This window comes from Eschrichtius robustus, chromosome 17 (assembly GCF_028021215.1).
Source record: "Eschrichtius robustus isolate mEscRob2 chromosome 17, mEscRob2.pri, whole genome shotgun sequence".
NCBI classification, from domain to species: Eukaryota; Metazoa; Chordata; class Mammalia; order Artiodactyla; family Eschrichtiidae; genus Eschrichtius; species Eschrichtius robustus.
This window is the reverse complement of record NC_090840.1, coordinates 75,991,747-76,010,592: the sequence shown is the minus strand read 5'-3', so window position 1 is coordinate 76,010,592 and position 18,846 is coordinate 75,991,747. Positions and strand designations below refer to the sequence as shown.

The following is an 18,846-nucleotide window of genomic DNA, read 5'->3' as shown; positions in this document are numbered from 1 at the left end:
GAAATGTAGCCATTTCACCAAATTTGAGTTACTCCTCCAGAAAATGAATTGTCCTTTAAATATGTATTTTCAGATTATCATGGCAAACTTTTTTAATTTCTTTATTTGTCAGGAGTTTTCAAATAAAGAGGCAAATGTGGCATAAGAGAAGGAAGTCTGGAAAAAGGGTGTCAACAGAACTGTTTTCTTTTCCCAGTCTGACACCAGTCCCGCTCTAGGGCCTTGGGCAAGTCACTGAATCTCTCTAGGCTTCTGTTTCTTTAAAGCATTATAAACACTAACTCAGAGGCTTGCTGGAGGATTATATTTCAAAAATTACAAGTACGTGGCACATAGTAGATACTGGTAATATCAGATATCCTAAATCTCAAAATGCCTAAGGAAAGCAAATTAGAGGCTTCTGCAGTCAAGTGAAAACTCCAGCATCATCAATGCTGCTGCTGATAAATGCACAGTGATCTGCCCCGTGGAACCCAGATTCTTGACTTGTTTTTAACAGAACAATTTCTAGTTTCTAACTTGAGACTAATGATAGAAAAAATATTATTTAACTTAAAAGGTATTAAATGCCCACCCCATCCCCTCCATTCCTGAACAGTTGTTGGGTTTTCTGCTTCATAGCAGATCCTTTTTCTCACAACAGTGAAGGTGAGCGCCACCTAGAGTCAAAGGTATGACTTGCAGTTCACCTATTCCAGGTATCAATACTTTGCTTTGGTTTTTAATTCTCATTGCTGTCTCTATTACTTATTCAAATGAAATGAAAAACATTTCTAAACCACCATTTGTTCTCATTTTTTTGTTGTTTTTCATCTTCTTCTAAAAAAGTTAATTTGGCTTTTGTTCCTCATTCATGAAAGTAATATAACTCATAGATTCAAACAATTACAGAAAAATAGAGTCAAGCGTTCCATCTATCTGTTTTTTTCTACAAAAAATCACTCAGAGACAACCAGTATTTTGTTGAATTTCTTTCTATCCCTTTTTTCCCCAAACAAAATATATAATTCACAAATACATTTAAATTTGAGATTATGTCATATGACAGTTTTTTTCCTGTTTATTTCACAAAGCATTATATTGTGATCACTCCCCCAAAGTCATCCAAAATTTAGTTGGAAACTTAAATTTCAATACCTGGTTAACTAGTCCACTTTGTGGTTATTTCAGGTTTTGTTAATCAACCCCTGTTATTGGGTATTTAGGTTGTTTTATGCATAGATTAGTAGCAAAGGGTTATTTTGTTGGGTACATATTGTGGTCATGCTGTACATATATTTTAATAGCCTGCACTTTTCATTTCATAAAATAAACATCATGTTTCCATTGTTAATGTACCTTTTTCATAAGCATGAATCTTCATGGAAAATGAAATACCCCTTCACTTTCACTTTTAAGTGCCCCCGCTGACAAGGACTCCCAGAAAACAATGCCTTTTGCTAAACTCTCTTTCCTGCCTCCTATTCCTTTCTCACCTGTTCTTTCTATCCTTGCACTAGGTTGGTCCCACTCTGAGTCCTCTTCGTTCTGATGTTCCCTTTATATTCTGTCTCCGTGGAAATGCAGGCGCCTATGTATTCGCGCAAGCTTCTTGGTTATTGATATTCGCCCTCTCATCTGTTCCTCTCATCTCCTAGCTCTCTCCTGTGTGTTGTTTTCCATTCTTTGTATTGCTATGGGGAGGTCTCTTTTGCCAGTTCTGCATGAAAACAGATTCTTTTGCAGGGGAAGGAGAATGCAATGGCCAACCAGGCTCTTATGTTTTCTCCTCCTGTTTCTGACAACAGGTGGATATCAGTGCTGACGAACAGCAAAGAAGAGGCCCTCACCATGGCCTTCCGTGGAGAGCAGAGCACGGGGGAGAACAGCCTGGAGGACCTGACGAAAGCCATCATTGAGGACGTCCAGCGGCTCCCAGGCAATGATGTCTGCTGTGACTGTGGCTCGTCAGGTATTTGCCCCCAGACTTGAGCCGCTTGTTAAACATTCCTTCTCTTCCTGTAGAATATAAATGAGCAAGTTATTTAAATGCCTTAATCTCCTTGTGGATACAGACACATGTATGCCCAGCTTGAATGGTCCCACCTCTGAGTGCTTTCACCCCTTCCGTTTGCTCTACCTGGGAAGCTCTCACCTGCTCTCCCTAAATGGCACCTGCCAAAATGCCACCTTTCCCGTAAGGTCCAGTTAAATGAACAGTAAGGGGAGAGCACTGGACATGGAGTCCATCATCCTGGTTTTGAATCACCCGCCCGCTTCTCAGACCCTGGACGACCTCATACCAAGTCCCTTTACTAATCTGATCTTCAGTTTCCTCATCCTGAAAGTGGGATAACAAACCTCAGCTGTTATGAGGGCTTAGTGAAATGGCGTATATGACATTGGCTGGCACACGGTACCTTTCTTTCCGTTCAGTAAAACCTCCCCAACCTCTGTATCACACTGGTGTCCCCTTGCTCCACATTTCTGTTCTCAAATGGCATCTGTGTTACTTAGGTATTGACAGTAGCTAACGTTTATCGAATGCTTACGTTATAATAAGGATTGTGATATTTGTTTTGCTGGTCTTTACGTACTGAATCCTCACAGAATCTCTCTGAGCAAGATAACTAATATTATCCCCATCTCACAGACGAGAAAACTGGGGGAATCAGAGAAGTTGATTGACTTGCCTGAGGTCACACATCTAGTTGGGGTCAGAATGTCGTGCAAACCTATCCTTAAGCATTATGATCTACTTTTTAATTGTTTTACTAGTGCAGATGGGCTCCTGTATACAACAGGCCATAAGCACCTCAGAGGCAAGTCTCACATCTTCTGCTTTTGTGTACGTGTGTGATAGTGACTGACACAGTGTCAGGATATGGCAGAGGAGGCTCTGCTCTGGGGCCCTTGGGGGTTGTAGAAAAAGCTATCTTATTACCAAGAGGTGCTTGTGGAGAAGCCATAACCAGGATGACGGGTTAAGGTGAGTTGTAGCGTGGAGGTTAACGATGGCTGTAGAACCCAGTCCGTTGTGAGCTGTACTTAGAAGGCCTTTAATCTACCACTGTCAGGGTGTTTCCTTGGCCTCCTGTGCAAAGTCTTTCTCACATTTTCACAAAAATATTTTCAATTCAGTATTGAAGGGATAGTTTTAAGATTTGTCTTAAAATTTGCTCTCTAACAGCTGTTAGTTTTTATAATAGCCCCTAAGCTAAACTGCAAGCATCCATTTCTTCCATTTAAATTTTTCCCTTATAGTTTTTAACAAATTTTACTACTGTTTTAGCTTCCTCTGTAGTTGGCACACTAAAAATTAGATATCTTGTCTTCAAAATCCTTTCCACAGAACCCACCTGGCTTTCAACCAACTTGGGGATTTTGACCTGTATAGAATGTTCCGGCATCCATAGGGAAATGGGGGTTCATATTTCTCGCATTCAGTCTTTGGAACTAGACAAATTAGGAACTTCTGAACTCTTGGTAAGTAGTGACCTGTCATGAATATATTTAGTATATTGCTTTGGGGGTTTTTGTTTCTGCTGAGTACAAAGAATTCTAGTTCCTGGATTTAATGAATTTACATAGGTATTTAAAATGTAAATTTTGTGGTATGTAATGTTGACTGTTTCTATTTCCTGATTGAAGAACTGGCGAATCATACATTTCTATAATTAGCTCCACTAAATGGCTCTTTTCTTCTAGGATAGGCTTTTTCAAAGCTGCTTTTTTTCTTTTGGAATAGTTCTTATATGATTCACTGTCATAGCAGTAAAGGGAGTTAGATGTTGAACTCACATGTTCACTTTATCTAGTGGCTTATGTTATTAAAGATAATGACCAAAGAGTTTTTCTCTATTTTTACTGTTTGTAAGTTTGTAACAGTACACATGAATTGAGAGTGGCCTGTTAGCTACTGTCATAAACCAACCACTCCTTAACCCATAACTTCTTTAGGTAGTCAGGGAAAAAATTGTGTGCCGTTATGGTGTATAGCTTTATAATATGGAAAGGGGGCCCTCGTCAGGTCCAAGTTAAACTGGTCCCACGGTTCACCAAATGAAGGAAGGAAAGGCCCACTTGGCATCTCCTATAATACCTTGTGGCCATCAGTCCTGTCTTGCGTAACTGGAAGCCTGGTGCCTGTGAGAGAGTCCTTCTGCTAAGGGTGAAAGGGTTTGAAGTAAAGTAGGGCTCCTCCTCACACAGGAGGCTCTTGATCAGGACCTGAGTGTGCCTGGGGCTCAAAAACTCTGAAAGCCTAGCTTATCACTAGCCTTGCCTGGAGCAAAGTACCCCAGAGTCAGGGCAGTCAGTCACCCAGCCAGCAGCCTTTGTCATCTGAGCACCCACTAAGCAATGATGGTCTGTCTTGTGTTGCATGAGCCCCTTGATTTAGAAAGTATCATACTGATACACGGCTCACTATTCACTTCAGGATCATAGAGAAAAGGCTCAGACCTAATACCTGAAACATTCTTCTTTAGTATGAAAACGGTGTCAGTCCATCGTAAACACTTAACTATGTGATAAATCCAAGAGACCTGATCACATGAATGTTTCATAAACTTCACATCAATCCCCAAATTATCTCAGTGACCAAAAGCCTTTCAGGACAAATTTTCTTGGAAGGGTCTTGAACCCAGAAGCAAAATGGTTCCTGGGGCCTCTTCATTAATTGCCTACAGCATCTTAATTGGTACCCCAAATATAAAGGAATCCTACATTCTTTTCTGTCTGATAACAGTAAATCTGCTTTATCTAAAAATGAGTTGTGATGGTAATTGAAAAGCTATTGCTGTTCATTAAGCATTTAACCTAGATTCATATTTGGAATCTGCTGTCTAATCTCATATAGTGTTATAGTGTGTGTGTGTATGTGTATGTGTAGGGCCACATCCTATTCTAGTCTAACATTTATCACATTATGTTTGTGAAAATTATTAGTTTTCTTATCCACGGTTCCACCAGTCCATTAGCTCCTATAGCAGGGAACATGGTTTACCCATCTCTGTATTTCCAGCACTCGGAAGTTCAGTGCCTGGCACAGAGTACGTGCTCAGTAAGTTATCTGTTGACCAGATGGATGGGCAGTTTGTATTTTGAGTCACATGAGGGAAAATACGTATTCAGAAATCTCAAAAGCAAATAATAGGAAACTTTTAAACTAGTAGTAAGGAGTTTGCTATATTGTGTTTTGTTTATGTTACAGCTGGCCAAGAATGTAGGAAACAATAGTTTTAATGATATTATGGAAGCAAATTTACCCAGCCCCTCACCAAAACCCACCCCTTCAAGTGATATGTAAGTACTTCTAATACAATGAATTCTTTACTGTTCTATAATTGTTCTTCTACTCTCCCCAAAACTTCTCAGTGGTTGTAGTATTTTTTTTCCCCAGAGGAAATTTCATTACGAGGAAAAAGCAGAAAAAAGTAAAGTGTTTGAAACCTATTTCTGGAATGACCTGATTATTTTCATCATCACCTTTCCCTAGGTAGTTTCAGCTGCTCTGTGGAGGATAAATCTTCCTAAGGACAATTATCTCTTAATCCTCACATGTGGTGATAAATAAGAGACATACAAAAGCAACGGGAGATTCCTATCAGATTGGCAAAAAGCCAAGCGCTTAACAGCCCACTCAGCCAGACTGTGGGAAAACAGACATCTCCTCTCCTGTGTTGTTGGTGGGAGTACAAATGGTACACTCTCCATAAGGGGCAAATTAGCCATATTCATCACGATTATAGATTTCTTTACCCTGATTCAGCAGCCCCACTTCTGGGAAGTTCTTCCTGTTCTGTAATGGAAAAGGATTAGGAACAAAGCAAGTGTCTACCTATAGATACAGGATGAAATATTCTGTGGTATGACCACACAGCGGAACCCCTTGCAGATGTAAAAAAGAATAGGAAGCTTCTTCTGTCCTGATCTGGGATGATCTCCAGGATTACTGTCAAGTGAAAACATCAAGGTGCAGTGCAGTGTTCACGGCACGCTGCCTTTGGGGCAGGGAAGGGTGGAGGGCATGGGAACAAGTGCACAGAGGCCCCCACGCCCCCGACCCAGGCACACTGTCCAAAATCAGGAGCCAGATTTTGGGTACTTCTACTGATTAATCCCTCACTGTGAACTCTCGCTACTCATTATCTGGACTCAGACACCAAATAGATTTGGACAGTGAAGGACACACATAAACATATATATTTATTTAAATTTGGGTTTGGTTGAAGAAACACTGGCAAATACCCAGGAAACTAATAAAAACGCTTCCTCCGGGGTGGGCGTAGGACCCCCTCAGTAAACACTTTTTGATATCATTTTTATTGTTGAGTCATGTGAATCTTTAAGCATATTCAAAAAGGTTTACATTGAATTTACACTTTAAAATTTTAAATCCTGTGGATAAATAGAAGAAAAGAGATTTAATTCTGACTCGAGTGATCAGGGAAGCCTTTGTGACGTAGACACCAGCCTAAGTGTTTTGCCAGCCCCTCCTGGGTGGTTGGTTATTCAGGCACCAAATTTGCAAAGCACTTTATGGGGCACATTCGAGGAACATGTTTTCTTCATCCTGAAATCACGAAATTCGATCTCCCAGAGGCCTCTTGGTATTTGTCTTTTCTTGAATTTGACAAATGCATATTGTACGTTTAGTCTGTGCCTCATATTATGTCAGATGCTGGGGAAATGTCAAAACACAAACTAGATATAAACCCTGTCCTCGTGACACCTAGAGCCTAGAGAGGAAGCTAGGTGTCAACCAAGAAATTAAACAGTGATATCATTTAGTCATAGTTGTGGTAAGTGTCACAGAAGAAAAGTTAAGGATGTTGGGGGCCTATATTGAATATAATATCCTAAGCTAATCTGGGGGGGGCGTCTGGCTTAACAGCAACCTTCAAGCATCGTCCTAGCACAAACACTGCTTGGATGTCTCTTTCACACTAATGAGCTCAAATTACACTGAGCACTAGGGCTTTCCGAAGCTAGTTTGATCATAAAACACCTGCAAACAAATGTGATCCGGGGTTACTTCACAAATGTGGTAACAGTAAGTGCTCAAGCGCACACACGGCCCAGTCTTGCCCACACCAGTGTTTTTGAAGTGTTTACATGACCCAAACCTCGAAGGCATTTCTTTAGGATAAATCTCATAACAGCATGGGTTTTTGTTTCCTGCGTTTCACGTGGGAGACAGCATCAGCACTGCCCCGTCAGCTCTGTGGCCTCCGTCAGGCCTTCCCCTTCAAAGAGCTCATGATTCTCCAAATCTCTAATGTAGCCGCTGTTGCCAGACTCCGGGAGTTCAGATCCACTTCCTAAACTGTGATCTTGGGCAAGTAGCTTTGACTGTCCGAGCCTCAGTTTCCTCATCTTCAAAGTGTGTCAACTCCCTAGGGCGTGGGGAGGACTAATGAGAAGAGCTTAGAGCAGCTGTGGGCATGTAGTGAGTATTTACTGCTACTGTCATCATTATTGTTGTTATTCTCTCATTTGGGCACAGCCGAGAGGAAGGGAGTGAATCTCCTGTAACATGATTAAATCACTCACATATTTAATTAAGCAGCTTCTGTGTTCCAGGCACACTTTTAAGCACTGAAGATACAGTCAGTAGTGAACAAGGCAGCTCCTGTCCCGCTAACGTTCTGACTGGGGAGAGGAAAACACAGGGAATGAGGAAGTAAATAACCTCAGTTCACATGGTAGTTGGTGTCAGCAGGAAAACATAACAGGGTGAGGGGTTGATGTGTAGGGGGTCAGGGAGCATCTGAGGACCCGACATTTGAGTTGAGAACTAGAGGGTATGATGGGCAGGTGTGAGCAAGCAGGCGAAGCAGGTGGACAGTTAAGTGTTGCTGACCTGAAGGGGGACAGGCTTGGCGTGTTCACGTGATAACAAGGAGGCAGGTGAGGCTGCAGGGAACTGAGCCAGGAGAGTGCTGGGCGATGCCACAGAGATGGGGCCAGACACGTAGGGCTCTGCAGGTCGTGGAATGGCTTTGGATGTTATTATTCTAAGTGTGATCAGAAGGTGTCAAACAAAGGGAGTGACAAGGGAGTGACATGATAAGTTATGTTTTAAACGGATCCCTGTGGCTCACTGATGCTCAGCTGGGGCAGCTTTGCCCCCACAGGACACTTGGCAGTGTCTGGACACATTACATCGTGACGTGGGCAGGTACTGCTGGCATCCGGAGGACAGAAGCCAGGGATACTGCCACACATCCTACAGTGCATGGGATTGCCATCCGTAACAAAGGATTATCCAGGCAGAATGTCAGGAGGATGGAGGTTGAGAAACCCAACTGTGGCTGATGAGTGAAGGACAGACTATAGGGGGCGGTGGGGACAGACTGAAGAGAAATTTATACGAGGTCCACTGAGAAATAAAGATAAAATGGACTAAGGTGGTAGCGGTGGAGGTGGTGAAAAGTAGCTCAATTCAATTCTCAATGTATTTTGAAGGGAGAACCACCAGGATTTGCTCATCAGTTTAAATATGGGGTGTTCAAGGGAATTGTTCAGATGATGCCCACGGTTTTTGGCCTGAGCATCTAGGTAAATGGCCAGTACCGTTATCTGAGCCAGGGTAGGTAGGAAGGGGACCGGGTTTGGTGGGGGACAAAAGGAGAAAGTTGTCTTTCATCTAGAACTCTTGGCATCCAGACTTTCAGACAAGTCTGTTTTCCACCCTCCCTACTGCCCCATGCCAGAAAGCCTTTCATTGCTGGGGGACTAGATGTGACTAGATAGAGATAACTCTGAGTACCCAGAAAGGGTTAAACATATCCTTCCTAGTGAGAGCTCAGACACTTCCTGGAGCCACAGAATTGCAGAGCCAGGGTTGGAGGTGGTCTTCTAGGTGACCTGGGGCAAATACCTCAGTGCCCTCTGCATCTCTTCTGCTGGATTATCAGGTAGCATCTGCATGATGCTTCCAGCCACAGGAGCCCACCTGCAGAGCTCGCTGCAGTTTAGATCTACCTCCCTGCCATGGATGCTAGTCCTGCCCGCCTTGGATAAGAGTAGAAAGGAAACTTAGAAATGAACCCATAGCCGTGCATCATTCTTTGTTCCATACCTGTGCTCTTGCTTCCCTGGAAGGTAGTAAGTAAGGCAGGTATGATTGCTAATACTTCACAGGTGAGGAAACTGAGGCAGAGCGAGAACTTGATTTACCCAGGGTCACGGAGGTAGCAAGTGGTATCAGACTTGAATTAAGCCATCTAGTTCTTAAGTCGGACGCTCCATCCACCACACAGTAGCTGCCTTTCAAACTTGATGTAAGTCACACACAGCAAGTCTCAGAAGCCAGGCTTAGGCCATCCTTTCAGGTTTCTGGAAGTCTTCCAATTCATCAGGTTACGGCCGTTCTAGGAGGACTCTGACCTAAGCATAAAGGACGCTCTTGAGTGTACAATCTTGGTTCCCAAGCAGAATCTGCAACTCACCAAAGGCTCTGTGCCACCGTCAACCAGCTCAGCTCTTTGCTGCCAACCCAGAAGGAAAGAAAAAAGCATCAGCGCTATTTTAAACAGTGTTTCCAGGCTGTGGGATGTGGGAAACAGTAACAGCTACCACACATGGAGTGACTATTTCTGAGCAAGAAATTTTGTGTCCCATGAATTAGAGCCCTCTTGGAAAGAGGAAAGCACCTATTCCCTGCTGTATGTTCTTTAATTCAAAATATACCAATGAGTTATTATCCCCATTTTCAAATGAAAAAAAAAAATACTGAAGGTCATAAAGATTAAGTAGTTTACCTAAGGTTGCACAGCTGGTTCGCTGTAGGACTAGGATTCGAACCCAAGATCCATTCATTGTCTTTTTATTAATTGGCTCATGTAACGGGTGAGTTCAGGTACAGCTGGACCCAGGATGTCAGACAGTATCATCTGGGCCTTAGCTCACTCTCCTGACTCTTGCCTCTCCTTTCCTCTGAGCCAGCGTCCATCTCAGCCTTTCCCCGAAGTTGACCATCAGGCCACTGAGGTCATAGACTCACCCCTGCAGCTGGGAGGCGGGGTCAGAACCACTTGAACTGAAGTGGAGAGGGGGTAGGTCCTGAAGAGAAGGAGAAATGAACCAGGCCCACTTGGGCTTTGGGCATGTCATCCACGGCAAGAAAGACCACCATCTGTGTCCTTCTGGAGCTTCAACAACAGCTGTGCTGAGCCTCAGTTTCCTGTCAGTGTCTTCATTCTGTCTTTGCTAGAATAAACTTGGTCTAAACCTGTTTGCTGGAATGTTGAAGAGAAGTGTATCTTAATTAAAATAACTCTTCTCAGGACTTCCCTGGTGGCGCAGTGGTTGAGAATCCACCTGCCAATGCAGGGGACACAGGTTCAAGCCCTGGTCCGGGAAGATCCCACGTGCTGCAGAGCAACGAAGCCTGGGCACCACAACTACTGAGCCCGTGAGCCACAACTACTGAAGCCCGTGCGCCTAGAGCCCATGCTCTGCAACAAGAGAAGCCACCGCAATGAGAAGCCCACGCAGCGCAACGAAGAGTAGCCCCCGCTCGCCACAACTAGAGAAAGGCCACACACAGCAACAAAGACCCAACGCAGCCAAAAATAAATAAATAAATAAGATAAAATAACTCTTCTCAGAGAGAACTGTTTGTCAGAAAATGTAAATCTTTCTTAGCTCTTGGGAAATAAGTCTTAGTTCATTTTGCTTTGCTCTATTTTAGGACTGTACGGAAGGAATATATCACTGCAAAGTATGTAGATCATAGATTTTCACGGAAGACCTGTTCATCTTCATCAGCTAAACTGAACGAATTGCTTGAGGCCATCAAATCCAGGGATTTACTTGCACTAATTCAAGTCTATGCAGAGGGGGTAGAGCTAATGGAACCGCTGCTGGAACCGGGACAGGTACAGCTTCACTGAAATCAGGATGAAGAGGGATGCGGGAAATCGGTTTAAAAGATGACTCGTTTTATTGTAACACTACAGAATGAGACTGTTATACATTAAGTGATCGTGTCTGAATCAGGACAATTTGAGAGTGAAAGGGGCTGCTATTAATAATTACTTTGGGGCAACTGACTTAAACGAAGCCTGTCTAGGCCAACTAGAACCTCTGACCACCCTATTTATACTTATCCTTTCCTTTTAGGAGCTCGGGGAGACAGCCCTTCATCTTGCAGTCCGAACTGCAGACCAGACATCTCTCCATTTGGTTGACTTCCTTGTACAAAACTGGTACGGTTTTTGTTTTCTCTGAATATGCCTTGTGAGTTAACACAGACCAGCCCTATTGGTGGCCTACCTCAGGACTCAGCAAGCTTTTTCTGTAAAGAGCCAGATACTGTTATAGGCTTTGCAGGCCATGAGGTGTCTGTCACAGCCATTCAACATTGTCATCATAGTGTGAAAACTGCCACAGTCAGTATGTAAACAAGTGAGCGTGGCCATGTTCCAGTAAAACTGTATTTACAAAAACAAGCAGAGGGCCAGATATGGCCTGTGGGCTGTAGTTTGCCAACCCTTGGCCTAGATAAATGTAAAATCCTCTCTCTGTGTCCAAAACCTGCTGCGTTAAGGGAGGTTGAAAGAGAGGACACTTAACAGCACAAGGTAGCAGATCTGTGAGTTTTCATTGTTTATAAGTTCATGGTAAGAGATCAGTACGTGTGGCTGACCCAATTGCTAATTCAAGTTTAGGATATACTAATAGGATAATAATAGTGAACACAGGAGGTTTAGACTTGCTGGATTCTTTGTTGGGTAGTTCTGTAAGCTACAGATTAGGAGGAGGAACTAGAGCTCATCCAAAGGAGAGGGATTAAAATAGTGAGGGGATTTGAACTCACATACGAAGAACAGTGCCTGGACACAAGCCAGATTGTACAAACGCCCAGCCTCTTCCATAGAGGTGGTTCAGTGTAGTGGTTAAGACCATTGGCTCCAGAGACACACTGCCTGTGTTCAAATCCCTGCTCCATCATCTGTGTCTCGATAATCTCGCAAACAAGCACTTCATCCTCTCTGTTTTCATCTAAAAAATAAGGGTTATAGTATACCTACCCCATCAGGTGGTTGTGAAGACTAAATGAGCTAATACACATAAGAGACGTGTGTCTGTCCCGTACACAGTAGGCACTCAGTAAATGCTGTTATTGTCATTACGTTGCTTACAAATGGAAGTGTCATGTTAGAAACGTCATCATCTTCCCTGCTTATAAGAAGTAGGTCGCAAATTTGACTCAGTTGTTAGCATGGGAAAAAGTGGTTAATCTGTGGTTTTAAGTTACAGAGCAAGTCATTTTTTTCTAATACTTTCATTTTGCAGTGGGAACCTGGATAAGCAGACGGCCCTGGGGAACACGGCTCTGCACTACTGTAGCCTGTATGGTAAACCTGAGTGTCTGAAGCTGCTTCTCAGGAGCAAGCCCACCGTGGATGTCGGTAAGTGTGGCCAAGCGTCTCTTAATAACTGCTGTGAGAGCGTTCAGTTGGCTGAAACCTAGACATGCCTGTTCCATTGTCATCTGAGTGTTGTTCTTTGCCTTTTCAAGATGTATCTTAGATAATCATGCAACTGTATTCCGCCTGTTTTAGTTAACCAGGCTGGAGAGACTGCCCTGGACATAGCGAAGAGACTGAAGGCCACCCAGTGTGAAGATCTGGTAAGCGGAGTGGGAGACGGGTGAGCCCAACTGCCTTAAAAGGGTGTTCTCTGAAACCACGACTGGAGTGGGAGAAGCAGATTCTCTCTCTCTCTTTTTTTTTGTTTTTTGAACATTGGCTAAAGAAATTCAGACAAGCACTCAGGCTATATTTGAAAAAATGGTGAAGTGATAAATTTGTCATCCATGTCTTTTGAGTACAGTTACAATGTAGCAGCGAAAAGGCATTTGAGAGGTCTTATTACCAGACAGACTGCAGACTGCTTTCTTTTTTTTTTTTTTTTTGGCTGTGCCACACAGCAGGCGGGGGCAGGATCTTACTTCCCTGACCAGGGATCGAACCTGAGCCCCCGGCAGCGGAAGCACAGAGTCTTAGCCACTCGACCACCAGGGAAGTCCCAAGGTGCTGCTTTTTTTGTTTGCCAGACATTAGTCTTTCTCTGTAGCTGAACAGTAAAGAATTATTTGGGGAATTCCCTGGCGGTCCAGTGGGTAAAACTCTGCAGTTCCTGGGTTCAATCCCTGGAACTAAGGTCAGGGAACTAAGATCCTACAAGCCGTGTGGCACAGCCAGAAAATAAAAATAATTTTTTTTTGAAAGAATTACTTGGGAAGCCAGTTCCAGAAATTGGGCAAGTAAAGTTCAGGGTGTAATGGTTTTCAGAATGTCCAGTGCCCTGCCCTCCTCTCCCCATCCTGTGTACACACTCATCTTCAGTCCCACTAGTTCTTGCTTACACCTCTGGGCCTTTGTGTAGAGCATGATTCTCTTAACCACAGGGAAGGGTAAGATAGGAAAGATAAGCTACATTCCCTTGAGTTCCTGCTAAGTGCCAAGTACCCAGGCCCAGCAGTTGTACGTCTTTATTTTTACAAGAATGCTTTGAGGACGTTGGAGTTACCCTTGCCCCATTTTATGACTAAGAAAGTGGGCCAGGGGTGGAACCAGGACTGTCTGACTTCAAAGGCCTACCTCTCGCACTTCAGTGACTCTGATTTTGCCTTCCAGCGGGAATTTGCGGTTTTGAGGCTCATTTTAATAATATTGAGAAAGCTTTTAATTTTGGAGAGAAGTCACGTTACCAGAATTAAAAAGGCTCCGCCCATAATTCTTTGCAATTCCTCTTCAGTCTGTCCTGTGGCAGTCCCGTTTGTATAATCAGAATTTTGCCTGCAGTGCAGCTACTGGTGATGAATCTGAAACCAGGAATGAGGTGGGATTTGCTCAGTGTTTATATAATGTCCGGGTGCGTGGCATTTAAATTACAGCGGTTACACCTGCTGTTACTTTCAGCTTTCCCAGGCTAAATCTGGAAAGTTCAATCCACATGTCCACGTAGAATATGAGTGGAATCTTCGACAGGAGGAGATGGATGAAAGCGATGATGATCTGGATGACAAAGTGAGTGTACATAGTGCCTGTGGATTCCTAAGCCCTCCTCTCAGGTTTTCTCCACTATACAGATAAGACCCATTCTTTGTGAGATTGATTTTGGTCTTATGACCTGATTCACCAGGGCCGTTTTCTTGGTTTAGTCTCTGATCCTTGTTGAGTGACACTTAATAGCTGTATTAGTCAGGGTTCTCCAGAGAAACAACCAGTAAGGGTGGGTGGGTGGGTGGGTGGTGTGCGTGGGGTTGTGTGTGGTGTGTGTGTGGTGTAGAGATGGAGAGAAATTCATTTTAAGGAGTTGGCTCACGTGCCTGGGGTGGGCCAGGCCAGAATCCCCAGGGCAGGACAGTAGGCTGGGGATTCCACAGGAGCTGAGGGTGCAGTCCTGAGTTTGGAGGCAGAAGGCCTCCTTCCTTTGGGGGTCCTTAGTCTTTCCTCTTAAGCCCTTTGACTACCTGAATGAGGCCCACCCCTGTTACTCAAAATCTAACCTAGATGTTAACCACATGTAAAAAATATCTTCACAGCAACATCTAGACTGGTGTTTGACCAAACACCTGTGCACCATAGCCTTAGCCAAGTCAACACATAAAATTAGTCATCAAAACAGCTAATTAATAAATAATAAGTTGTCACTGATTGAGTATTTAAATATGAACTAGGTGGCAGCGAGCACATGTGTCACCTCAGGTCATCTCTATCAAAAGCCCATTGGGGTGTTGTCATTGCCCCACTTTACAGAAGAGAAGACTGACAGGGGAATCACGTGGTTTATCTAAAGTCTCACAGCGAGTAAAGACAGTCTCAGGGATTAAACCCAGTTCTGTGTGACTTTATCATAGATAGTTCTGAATTACCTCTGAAGGTTCATTTGTACCCTTTTTTTAGATTCCACATATAAGTGATATTATATGATATTTGTCTTTCTGTGTCTGACTTACTTAGTATGATAATCTCTAGGTCCATCCATTTTGCTGCAAATAGCATTATTTTGTTCTTTTTTATGGCTGAGTAATATTCCATCGTATATATGTCCCACATCTTATTTATCCATTCCTCTGTCGGTGAACGTTTAGGTTGCTTCCATGACCTGGCTATTGTAAATAGTGCTGCAGTAGACATTGAGGGGTGCATGTATCGTTTTGAATTACGGTTTTCTCTGGGTATGTGCCCAGTAGTGGGATTGCTGGGTCATATGGTAGTTCTACTTTAAGTTTTTTAAGGAACCTCCATACTGTTCTCCATAGTGGCCGTGCCAATTTACATTAGTGTAGGAGGGTTCCCTTTTCTCCACACCCCCTCCAGCATTTAGTGTTTGTGGATTTTTTGATGATGGTCATTCTGACTGGTGTGAGGTGATACCTCATTGTAGTTTTGATTTGCATTTCTCTAATAATTATTGATGTTGAGCATCTTTTCATGTGCTTTTTGGCCAGCTGTATGTCTTCTTTAGAGAAATGTCTATTTAGATCTTCTGCCCATTTTTTGATTGGGTTGTTTCATTTTTTGATATTGAGCTGCCTGAGCTGTTTGTATATTTTGGAGATTAATCCCTTGTCGGTTGCTACCTCTGAAGGTTCCTGCGTGCATTTTTCATCAGCTGTGGATCCACTCGTTCCTCTTTCCCAGGCAGGATGTAAGGAGTAGTCAAAGGTGCTCCTACCGAGGGGTCCTAATGGCATTCACCATTTTAAGAGAAGCTCAATTACAATACAGTCAAGATAACCATTATAGTAAGAATTGGCGAAATTCCTGAGAAGTGTTCAGAGGACAGGGCGACTGCCTCAGCCTTGGCGAGCAGTGAAGACCTTATCAAGGAAACACCACGGGAGATGGGTTTCTAAGGGTGGTGAGGAGCTTGCCAGGCAAGGCAGTGGGAAGGAGTGCATCCTTCTGGGGACGGAGAACAGCACGTGCAGAGGCCGGGGGTCATCATGGGGCCTGAACATCAGAGGACTGGTTGGGATGAGGTGTGAGGTGCCTTCACATGCACTGGGTGGGGAGAGGCAAGAGGCTCCCCTGAAGTGTCAGGCAGCCCAGACCAGGAAGGGCATGAAGGGCGTTGTAGGCCAAGTTCAGCCCTTTGGCTTTCATCCAAGCAGGCACAGGCCAACAGAGCTTTGCTGTCAGAGAGCAGGGTTTCCTACCAGCTCTGGCTGCAGCATGGAAAATGGGCTGGAGCTGAAAGAAACTGAGGCAGGGGCTGTTCAGGAGACCAGTGGTCCAGGGGGTGCTGGTGAGCGCCTGCACGAGTTGTGGGTCCGAGGGGCGCTTCTGAGCTCTCCATGCAGAGCTCATCGTGCTCTCCTCGATGCCACTGAGGTTGGGAGACTTCCCACTTGGGAAGTTGGCACGGGTGCTGATGCTGTGAGCCGAGTGCAAACACCAGCGATCCGTCATGGGTGGTTGAAAGTGTTTGGAATCCAAGAGGTTGTGGTTGGATGTACAGGCCTGAGTCATCAACATTAGGTGGCAGTCACGGCCATGGGTGCAGATGAGGTTCCTTCCTAAGAGGGTGTAAAATGAGGAGAGAGGTGAGGGTGGAGAGCTTCGACGTTAAAGGGCTGAGCAGGGACGGAAAAGTTAATGTAGTAGCTACAGGCGGGGGGAGAGACACTGTTCAGCTGTTGGTGAACGTGTCCTGCGCAGGGGAGGTATTTGTGGATTAAGGTTAGATCTGTGTGACCTTCTGCTTCTGAGCACCGTGCTCCCTAACCAGCATGCCCCTGGTGGGACCCTGGTAGTGACAGGAGAATGACATGTGTACTCCCTGATGTTTCCCTTGTGCTGTGTCGTGGCTCCTAGGCTTTTGTGTGGCTGACCCCCCAGAAACGCAGAGAGCCACAGGAGCCCAGATCCCCCCCCGCGAGCCTGCCCTGCAGAGTCCTCTGGACACCTGAAGCGTCATCCTTGATTATCAGCTGACCCACCGCACTGTTATTTCATTTGCCAGCCGAGCCCCATCAAGAAAGAGCGCTCACCCAGACCTCAGAGCTTCTGCCACTCCTCCAGCATCTCCCCCCAGGACAAGCTGTCACTGCCGGGCTTCAGCACTCCGCGGGACAAACAGCGGCTCTCCTACGGCGCCTTCACCAACCAGATCTTTGTCTCCACAAGCACAGACTCGCCCACATCGCCGACTGCGGAGGCGCCCCCGCTGCCTCCTAGAAACGCCGGGAAAGGTACAAGCTGTGGGAAGGGCTTTGTGACTCCATCTTCAGAGCTGGGAGTTGACCCAGCTTTGACGTAAGAATTTCGAGGTGCCTTTGAGTGGCAGAGTGTGGGCTGTGATGTCAGGGCAGCTTGAAACAGGGACCTCACTGTTTGCCACGTTACAGCCGAGAAGTAGTGTTGCGGGCACTCCACGTGCCTTGTCTTGTGTGAACCTTACAGCCATCCTGTGAGGTGTGTGCCTTTGTGCCCATTGTACAGATGAGGAAATTGAGGTAGAATGACTTGCCCAAAGGTCATGCAGCTGGTAAGTAGAGGAGTTGAGGTTCCATCCAGGGTCCACATGGCTCCCAAACCAGCGCTCTTTCCTGTAATATGGGGTGGAATTTGAGTTCTTCTTTGAGAAGTTTCTTTCCTCTACACTAAAATGTAGTAACAGGGATAGTCAGTAGTTACGAAGCCCTTGCTTTACGAGAGGCCCTAAGCCCAGCACCTCTCTTTTCACGCTCACAGAACAAGGTAAGTAGGACAGTTGCTGGCACCAGGCAGACAGGGTACTGGTTCAGAGCTGTAGAGTAATTGGCCTGGGGTTCTTGGGGGTTTGGGATGCTCACCCAGGTCCTGTGCTCTCTGACGAGTGGCTTTCCACGAGACACCACCTGGGGCAGGACCTTACCAGAGGAGGGTCATTGTGCCGTGTGTTGTCACATGCCCCCACGGGGCTCATGCCAGGGGGTGACGGTCCACGAAGACTGCATCCTGTTCCCCGAATCCACCGAACGCCCTGCACAGAAAGTCCATGTGTTCCCACCTACATGGGGACGAGTCGAGACACAGAAGTGATAACATCAAGGGCTCACCCCTCCCGGGGGTATTCGAGAGGTACCCAGAGCTGTAGCTTCCAGTCTGGTCTCAGCCAGGAAACCCAAGTGCAGGATCCTCCCCGTGTCCTCCACTCGTGCTCACGCAGGTTTGAGGGCCCCGGTGCACAATGCCGTGCCTATTTGAATCACACTGGGGCTATTTTCTGGGGAATGTGAGCTTTATTCAAAACAGTGTTTTTTCAGAGCTTATTCTCCATTGAAATAGTGTTATAAATGGGAGCAGTGTTCTTAGACCCCAGTGGCCTCATAGATGATAAAATAGTGGAGAAAGTTAAAATGAGGCTCGAGCATAAACAGTACTCATCAGAGATAACCAGTGACCAGAAGAGCAGCAGCACGCGTAAGGCAAAGGTTTAACCCGCCGGTATTGTCCTTACCGTTCCACACATTATGCTAGAACGTGCCTTTTAAATCACGAGCATAACAAGGTGCAGATGTGTGCTGTTACAGGACTGTGTTACCTCTCACCGCGGGGTGACGGTGTTCCCCATCAGGGCAGCAGTCTGCTAAGAGCAGGGAGTCCCTTTCTGTACCCTAAAAAAGACCGTGAAAAGTTACTCTGCAAGAGTTCATATCCCCTGATTGTGGTTACCAAAAAAAATGGTGATGACCTATCAGAGAGCCTCCAGGTCACTGAGAATCTTGGAAAAGGTCTACAGGAGAGAATGACTCCAGGGTCCTAGGGGCCAAGAGGCCCCCTCACCTCCCTCTACCCCTTTCCATAATTTTATCTCAAGGGGACGCAGAAACCCATAAAATATACTGACTCAGTG

The 18,846-nt window shown here is 45.1% G+C and overlaps 1 protein-coding gene across 2 annotated transcripts in view; it reads left to right on the top strand.

Annotated features, from left to right (window-relative positions):
• ASAP1 (ArfGAP with SH3 domain, ankyrin repeat and PH domain 1) overlaps nucleotides 1–18,846 on the top strand; it is a 350,516-nt gene that overhangs the window by 302,084 nt on the left and 29,586 nt on the right. For both annotated transcript variants that reach the window (XM_068525312.1, XM_068525311.1), the window contains 9 exons: nucleotides 1,788–1,951; nucleotides 3,332–3,465; nucleotides 5,195–5,286; nucleotides 10,682–10,868; nucleotides 11,113–11,198; nucleotides 12,289–12,404; nucleotides 12,558–12,625; nucleotides 13,920–14,027; nucleotides 16,972–17,200. In XM_068525312.1, coding sequence (XP_068381413.1) covers nucleotides 1,788–1,951; nucleotides 3,332–3,465; nucleotides 5,195–5,286; nucleotides 10,682–10,868; nucleotides 11,113–11,198; nucleotides 12,289–12,404; nucleotides 12,558–12,625; nucleotides 13,920–14,027; nucleotides 16,972–17,200 — 1,184 coding nt within the window. The remainder of the gene's footprint in view (nucleotides 1–1,787; nucleotides 1,952–3,331; nucleotides 3,466–5,194; nucleotides 5,287–10,681; nucleotides 10,869–11,112; nucleotides 11,199–12,288; nucleotides 12,405–12,557; nucleotides 12,626–13,919; nucleotides 14,028–16,971; nucleotides 17,201–18,846) is intronic.